Genomic DNA, 8671 nt, shown 5'->3' with positions numbered 1-8671 from the left:
GGAAGGGGGGTGTATTATTATGTGTGCGGGGGGATTGGAATGGGGGGGGAGTCTCCTATATCTCCGGTGCAATTAGGGATTTCTGTGTCACAAACTAGCGTTTTCCTGCTGCAGGAATCCCTAATCTGGCGATTACATGCAGCAACTGTCACACATCCAAGTTAATGATCAGGTGGCAGCCGCTGCATATACACGCCTGCATACCGCATGTACTCGTATGTGATATGATTACATGCAGTTACAAAAACAATCACTATCCCTGGATACACAGTTGTGTATCCAGGGATAGTGATTGATTCCTAACTGCATGTAATCCTTTCACATATGATTACATGCGGTGTGCAGGCATTTACATGCAGCAGCTGTCACCTGATCATTAATTTGAATGGGTGACACTTTCTGCTTGTAACATATGCAAACATTAAAACTGGTACCGTATATAGTATCGGCCCCCACGGGACAAAAAAATGTGTCCGGTGGCCCCCGACTAAATTGAGTTTGAGACCCCTGCATTAAAGGCATAATTGACAAAGCTTCAATTGGACTCAGGGCTAGTTCACACCAGCCCCAGTGCGTTCCGTCCTGATTCTGTGCCGGGACGCGCTGGTTGACATCCCGGCTGGCTCCCTGCATTCTGGGGCAGGAGGGGGCGTGGCAGTGCATTGAAGTCAATGGCACCACAGCCACGCCCCATGGTTACAGTGTGATCGCCCGCACCTTGCTGCTGCATGCACTATTTATTTTGACTGCTACCAGACCGGAACGCAGGCATTGATGTGCCACGCGTTCCGGTGTGGGCGATTGCACTGTGGCGCTATTGACTTTAATGCACCGCCATGCCCCCTCCTGCCCCAGAATGCAGGGATCTGGCCGGGATGCGATCCAGTGCGTTCCAGCACCCAATGGGGCTGGTGTGAACTAGCCCTCACATGATAAGTCCTAGTGGTGTAATACAGAAAAAAAATTCTATATAAAAAGAATAATTGGGCAACCAAATTTGATTTGTCTAGGGCAGGGGTCAGCAACCTCCGGCTCCGGAGCCGCATGTGCCTCTTTCATCCCTCTGCTGCGGCTCCCTGTCCAGGGTCAGAACTACCCCTGGGGCTGCGGGGCCTGAGGTTGTGGGGGTCCAGTGAGGTCCGGTCCTGGGAATATGCGGCAGTGCAGGGTCGCGGGGCCCCGCACTGCTGATGGGCTTCTTGGTAACGGGGCGGGTCTTGTGACTCACCTTCTCTCCCAGCCGAGTCCCTAGTAACAGGCGGCGGGAGAGGAGAAGTGTGTGTCACATGCCCTGCCCCCTGCAGTGCACACCGTCTGGCTGGGATGCTGGCTGAGGTTTTTGTCAGGTGAGTCCGAATGAGGAGCGCGGGGGGGGTAGTGAGTTACTAAGCCCAGAGTCCAGTGCGTTACTAAGCCCAGAGTCCAGTGCGTTACTAAGCCCAGAGTCCAGTACGTTACTAAGCCCACATATACCTATATACATAGCATAAAGGTAAAAAAACTATAAATGCCGTGTTATCTTCATTTTAGATGTCAAAAGGGTTTTGTGGCTCCCGGTGTTTTCTTTTCTGTGGGAAACGGGTCCAAATGGCTCTTTGAGTGTTTAAGGTTGCTGACCACTGGTCTAGGGAGATTCTGACATTTCACAGGAAAAAAAATGAGGGGGAAGAGAGGTGCACTCAATGCTACATAAAATTGAGGTCCGGTCCTGGGAATATGCGGCAGTGCAGGGTCGCGGGGCCCCGCACTGCTGATGGGCTTCTTGGTAACGGGGCGGGTCTTGTGACTCACCTTCTCTCCCAGCCGAGTCCCTAGTAACAGGCGGCGGGAGAGGAGAAGTGTGTGTCACATGCCCTGCCCCCTGCAGTGCACACCGTCTGGCTGGGATGCTGGCTGAGGTTTTTGTCAGGTGAGTCCGAATGAGGAGCGCGGGGGGGGTAGTGAGTTACTAAGCCCAGAGTCCAGTGCGTTACTAAGCCCAGAGTCCAGTGCGTTACTAAGCCCAGAGTCCAGTACGTTACTAAGCCCACATATACCTATATACATAGCATAAAGGTAAAAAAACTATAAATGCCGTGTTATCTTCATTTTAGATGTCAAAAGGGTTTTGTGGCTCCCGGTGTTTTCTTTTCTGTGGGAAACGGGTCCAAATGGCTCTTTGAGTGTTTAAGGTTGCTGACCACTGGTCTAGGGAGATTCTGACATTTCACAGGAAAAAAAATGAGGGGGAAGAGAGGTGCACTCAATGCTACATAAAACAATGAATAAGATAGAAGACTTTACTGAACACATGTGCAGTGTTTTGAGTTGCATGCCAACCGGCAAAGCCTTGCGCAACCCCTGCTATAGACCAAGCGAGTTAGCGAGGCCTCCATGAGTACAAGGCCTTAGGTGACTGCCTTACTTGCCTAATTAAAGAGCTGCCTCTGGCTGATGCTCCCTGAACAGTGCTGTTTATTGGAGTACTGGGCAGAAGGTGTGTTGCACCACTAAAAACCAGGGTTGCTGCTCTTTGGTTTGAGTCATTGAGAACTGCTCCTAAAAATGTAGACTCGAGCAGTGAGTCTCCTGACCTCTTTATCTGACAAGCAACAAAGACCAGACACCAGCAAGCATGTAAATTTCATGAAAGTAAGCGGCGAGAGTTGCCGAAAGATTACACTTCAGCACAAGACCATTCTTTAAACCCTTCTAGGATGTAAGTATCATTTTTTTAACAATATAGAACACACTAGCTGCACCCAGACAAGAAAAAGTGTATTTGCCAGGAAAGAAAAAACATTTTTGCACAGATGAAGCAGATGAAAGTTCACACCAACTTGTTCTATATTAAACACAGTCCACATAGCTTCTGTTCGGCGGGCTGTCAAATAAGGGTTCCTCAAGGCAGGAGCTCAGGCAGACTGAGTTCAGGGCTTCCACTGTGCGCTTATGCCGTTCACAGACATCTCAACTCTCCTGGATTTTCCGAGAGTCTCCCGCTCTCGGAAAATCCCAGCGGCTCCCAGACACCCGAGAGAGAAACATTTTCTCCCTGAAAGGTTTACTCTCCTTATCTAGCAGGGCAAACCTTTCCCTGCTGTTTTTGTTTTTCCTCTTTTTTTCTTGACCTCAGGGCTCAGTCCTAAAAAAAATAAAAAATATAATAGGAATGAATAGCTAGATTGCTATTGGCTATTTCAATTTGGATTAGCCAATAGCAATCTAGCTATTCATTCCTATGCTGTTTTTTCCCCCATTCTGACGACAGCAGCTGTCAGAATACAAAAAAAAAAACAGCAGATAGGAAGGGAAGCATTGGCTTCTTTGCTATCTGCCATCATTTAAGGGGGTGTGCTCTCTACCTTGGGTTTGACAGAGGGCACCTCCCTGAAATGACTTATTTCAGGTTGGGATCCTTGCGTTCAGGCAGGTCACGGAGGTGGGTGGGCCAGACTTGTGATTGAGAGCCAGCAAGAGGGAGCTGTCAATGGCAAACTGTAAAGAATGGGGAAGTGCCAGCTGGTAAAGACTCGCGTGACATGGGTTAAACAACTTCTGCTTTAGATCAGGCGAGTTAGGCAGCCGCGAGGCCCCCACAAGTGCGAGGCCTTAGGTGGCCGCCTAACTCGCCTAATTAAAGAGCCGCCTCTGCGCAAGAGAATTTGTCAGGGCGAAACCAAAAATTACTTTTCCCACCGTTTTTTATATATTTTTTAAAAATTATTGTATGTAATATATTAGCCGATTTAATTAGTTTCATAGATTTAAAAAAACTGAATTGTAAAACTCCAAACCAATATAATATAATATAACTAAACTTTTATGGGGGGCAGGGAACGGGGAGGGGGGTGTATTATTTTATACGTGGGGGCAGGGAACAGGGGGAGAAGAGTGTATTATTTTATATGTGGGGGCAGGGAGCTTTATGGTAATATTGTTAAAGTTGTTAATATTTATTTTAGTAACTTTATTGCATAAAACATGTAACAGTGTAATTGATAAGATTATTTATGAGGGCGTGTTTAGGGGCGGAGTTAAGGCCGCGGCAGGGTAGGGGTTAGGTGGGCAACTGGTGGCGAGTAACTCTTAAGGCCTAGCTAGTAGCTAAGGACTTGAAATTTTGACCCCTGCATATATATTTATATATATATCTATATATATATCTATATATAGATATATATAAAATAAAAGCCCAGTCATTATTTTGGAGTTAGCCATGAATATTGCCCCGAGAATTTTTGCTCTCACTTTGGCGTACGTGATGATACCTGACATGTGTAGCACAATTGTAATTTTCGTAAGTAGGTGCACCCAACTTGTATTTCCGTTAGTATGGCCGCGTTACCCTAAATTTGGCAGAGAAGAATGTAACCAGCACACCAAAATCCTTTTAGGAAAATCAATTGGTCATTTTATTGAACAGATTGTCAATTGAAAAACAAGTGCTCTCGGGACCTCGCATCGTCCCTTCATCAGGCTCAACATCGACAACTAACAAACAAGACTGTGAGTTTAAATAGGCATACAGTTGTGAGACCACCCATGTGACCGCCCCACGTCATGCCCACTTGTGACATCACATGATTATATAACATGTTTATATAACATTCAAAAGTAATCAAAACAATATGAATTGAAGCATAGAGATGTTAATACATCATAGTAACATTACTGAAGAACATACATAACATTAATGATGTGTAAAAAGAGATCAAAAAGCGACTGCTGTAAGAAAGGATTAAGCCAACAGGGTCTCAGGACAGCAATCCGGTACAGAAAGGATTCAATCCACAAGGTCTCCGAGCAGCAATCCGGCAAAGAAAGGGTAAAGTCCACAGGGAGTCAGGGCAGCAATCCGGTACAGAAAGGGTTAAGTCCACAGGGTCTCAGGGCAGCAATCCAGCACAAAAAGGGTTAAGTCCACAGGGTCTCAGGGCAGCAATCCGGTACAGAAAGGGTTAAGTCCACCGGGTCTCCGGGCAGCAATCCGGCACAGAAAGGGTTAAATCCACAGGAGTGGGCTGAATACGGGGCCCCGCACCTGGGCGCAGGCATATTGCCTGGTGCCCAAGTGCCGGGCACCCTGCTGGGTCTGACTTCTTGTGAGCTTTTGATCTCTGGGCCAGTGCGGCCGGGAATCAAAAGCTACTTGCTGTGTTGGTGGGGGGACAGACAACTGTATGGCTCCCTGCATCCTTTGATCACCTGGCCAATGCGGCCTGCTTCTCTACTAGGGGCCGGGGGTTTGCGTGCCTCTGATGGGGATAACAGTGACAGTTGTCATTGGGGAAAAAATACCCAGCATCACTGATCAGTGGGTGCCAGGCTTCATGATCAGTGAAAAAAAATACCTGGCTTTAAAGGTCAGTGGGAAAGAAAAATGCCCTGTTTCATTGTTCAGTTGGAAAACAAATGCCCCAGCATTAGTGGGAAGATAAAATCCCCCAACATGGGGGGAGGAAGAATGTCCCTAGCGTCAGTTGTCAGAGGGAGGAAAAATACCCTGGAGTCAGTGGTGTGAAAAAATACCCTGGCATCACTGGTCAGAACCCATGTCCTGGCATCACTGGTCAGGAAACAAATACCCCGGCAATAGTGTAAAGCTCACCACACATTTTACAATCTGGTTGTACAATCTCCTTTAGATCTAGCAACAACTATGTAGTGCAAGGGCCTGTCTGATTGGATGTAGATTGATTGAATGGAATAGGTAGGTCCTCATATTACATAGATTTGGTAAATCTAAAATTGATTGTAAAAAAATTGTATGGTCAGATTGTTACGTATGTTGACCCTCGGTGTGAGGAGGATGTGGCCCAGTGTCAGCAGGAAATAAAAAACATCACACCTCCCCTTCTTCAGAACTCATATTAGCCACTTTAACCTCCGTTTAGCCCATTTCCTCCACTCCAGACCTCAGATCAGCCCCGCTTTATCCATCCCCCTCAACAACCTCTTCAGACCTCAGACTGGTCTGGTGCTATAGGGCACACTGCAGAGGTCTATCCCAGATTTGACTTGCTGCTCTGTCATGTGACGTGTTGCTCACATGACGAGACAAAGGAAGTGGGGTTAGATTTCCTCACTCTCCTTTGTGGGCACCACTGTCACAAAAAGATCAGATACCATCACTGGCTGCTAAAACATGGGGTGGGTCTGTACGAACCCAGATTAAGTTCAGATCCCAGGAAAAGCGTGAAGACTCAGGGGTATGTGTATGGCCAGTATAATGGTTTAATTAATTCACCTTATTTTTAGTATGTGTTACACTTTGGGGACATACAAATAAAATCTGGCTGGTAAAAATAAATGGCATTTTCATAAAAAAGAACAAAATTTAAATAATGTTCTTATGCTTTGTTTATATATATTTTCGCTGTTTCATGAAGACATCGGCAGTAAAAAGCACTTTACAACTTAATGTAAAACCTGACATTTTAGGAAAAAAAGTGCTTGAGTGCAAGTTCTAGTATTATTATTAGAGCTACAGAGAAAATCATAAAAATATATGAAGGTTGTTAATAAAGGTGTAGCGCTCACCCTGAAGGAGCCGCCAGAATAACCCGGGTATTTCTGTCGCCAAGCCAAAATGTACCGCCCAAATAGGGTCCACAGCACACCAACACACCTGAGAGAGTTTTGTAAGCAACTATACTGAACAGTATAGATATAATTGTCAAGCATTGCATAAATTAACACATTAAAGAGTGTACATCGAGTATTCAGACACATCTATCCGCTGAGATATGCAGTGTTGTGAGATATGCTATCGTTGACTTTGAGCACATGATTACTAATGTCCCCATCTCAAGGAATTTCCAACTCTCTATACTACTGGCCAGTAGCAATAGTCTAGGCTAGCCATCGTTGAGGCCCATGCTGTGTTGATGAAATGAATTGTAGAAATAATACAAATGGCCAAAGGGCTCTCACCACTCCTGAGGTCAGTCTTGTAGCTGTGATGTCCATCAGCGAGAGACAGGATCGCCTTTCTCTCAAGCCAACACCTTTGCTGGTCCTGAAGTCATCTAGGGTCTCTTGAAGAAGATCTCCGGTCACAGGAAACGCTGGGTAGCATTAGGCCTCCCGCGCATTGCTGGGCCGTTTTGATCCCTCACTGCACAGGCTTTGCCGTTCATGCAGGCCACGATATCCTCACTGCACTGATGGCGCGGTGACTCACCGAAAGCATCAGCGGCAGCCACACACCTCTGTCTTCTTCACAGGATTCTCAGCAGCCCCAGCCCAGAATCACCCCTCCTCTCCAGACATACAGCCTTCTGGGAATTGCGGTCCCTACACTCTCTCACGGCACAGCTTATTACTATATCTGTACTGCAATCCCCCCAAGTCTCTGAATCACTGACCGTTCAAAGGTCAGTTAAGTTTACAATCAGTGTATTATTTATTCACATAGCAACATATGTATATAGGGGCTACTTAGGAAAGATGTTTAAATATTTTATTTTGTTACAGGAACCATGCAGCAGATGCTATTCCGCTTTGGTGTAGTCATCACTCTTAACCACACTGATACTGAACTTTTGGTACTGGGATCGCGAAAGGAGATGGGGGCCTGGGACCCTCAGTTTGCTGTACCAATGAAGCCTACTCGGTGTCCTCTGTCTACAATTGAACCATCTCTATGGGTGGGGGAGGTATTATTGGAAGAACCATATACTGAAAACCTCTGGTTCAAGTTCATAAAGAAAGAAGCTGGTGTCCTAATCTGGGAAGGTAACATTGGTTACAACATTGTACCTGATATTGTGGCTGGAAATTTCTTCTTTATTTTGTTATTAATTTATTAATGCAGTGGTGGCTTTTAAATGGCTTTTGCATTACGAATCTACAGTTAAAATTACAAAAGAATACTATCAATCATATTATGATATACAGTATATATATATATATATATATAGATATATATATATATAAAGTATATGCTGTACCATGCCCCAAAATGTAAACCCCCGAAACCTCTAAACCATGCAAAGGAATACCAAATATGTGTAACATAATGAGGTTTAGGTATATCTTTGTGCTTTTAGGTATATTTGTGTGCTTTTGTTCATGTGTGTGTGGGTGTCGTATGCATGGAGTTGCAACATTTAAAAAAAAATATTTTATAACTTCATTTAGTCTTTATACTTTGAGTTTTATTTATTATTGAATACTATGAACAAAAAGATAAATAACCCGATATGTCCACTTTTGAAGAATTATTTTGGGTCCAAATGGATCCTTCAATAAATCAAGCCCAATCTTTCACTAGATGCTCAGATGACTAGGCTGAAGCTAACTTATTTCGGACACATTTATGAGCAGAACCAAGTCACTGGAAGAGACAGTTATGTTTGGAAAAGTTAAAGAGCAAAGAGGAATAGGACAACCAGCAAAAGGGGGCTGTATATAGTCATAGAAATTATGAAAATGCAGTTGCGAAGACTTAAGACTGTTGGGATGCCATCTACGTTGGCGTGAACCCTCTAGGTACACAGTGAGGGATAGCCCAAAGAGGTTTCATAGACTTTTCCCAAAAGTGTAGGCCAACAGCCAGTTTATGGTTAAGACCAGCACCTCAGGGCAGTTCAGATCACAGAGCTGGGCCTGCAGAGTAAGAGCTATGTGGAAGCACACTGAAAGAGGGAATACGTCTTATCTATCATTCCATCATATGACACCAATA

General features: G+C 45.0%; 1 protein-coding gene across 1 annotated transcript in view; it reads left to right on the top strand.

The window, feature by feature from the left end:
* EPM2A (epilepsy, progressive myoclonus type 2A, Lafora disease (laforin)) overlaps window positions 1-8671 on the top strand; it is a 68437-nt gene that overhangs the window by 2872 nt on the left and 56894 nt on the right. The window contains exon 2 of the mRNA XM_018552897.1: window positions 7459-7719. Within this exon, the coding sequence (XP_018408399.1) occupies window positions 7464-7719 (256 nt within the window). The 5' untranslated portion in view covers window positions 7459-7463. The remainder of the gene's footprint in view (window positions 1-7458; window positions 7720-8671) is intronic.

The sequence above is a fragment of the Nanorana parkeri genome, unplaced genomic scaffold, assembly GCF_000935625.1.
Source record: "Nanorana parkeri isolate BGI_ZX_2015 unplaced genomic scaffold, ASM93562v1 scaffold100, whole genome shotgun sequence".
Classification (NCBI taxonomy): domain Eukaryota; kingdom Metazoa; phylum Chordata; class Amphibia; order Anura; family Dicroglossidae; genus Nanorana; species Nanorana parkeri.
Note: the sequence above shows the minus strand (reverse complement) of the source record. Positions and strands in the feature narration are given on the sequence as shown.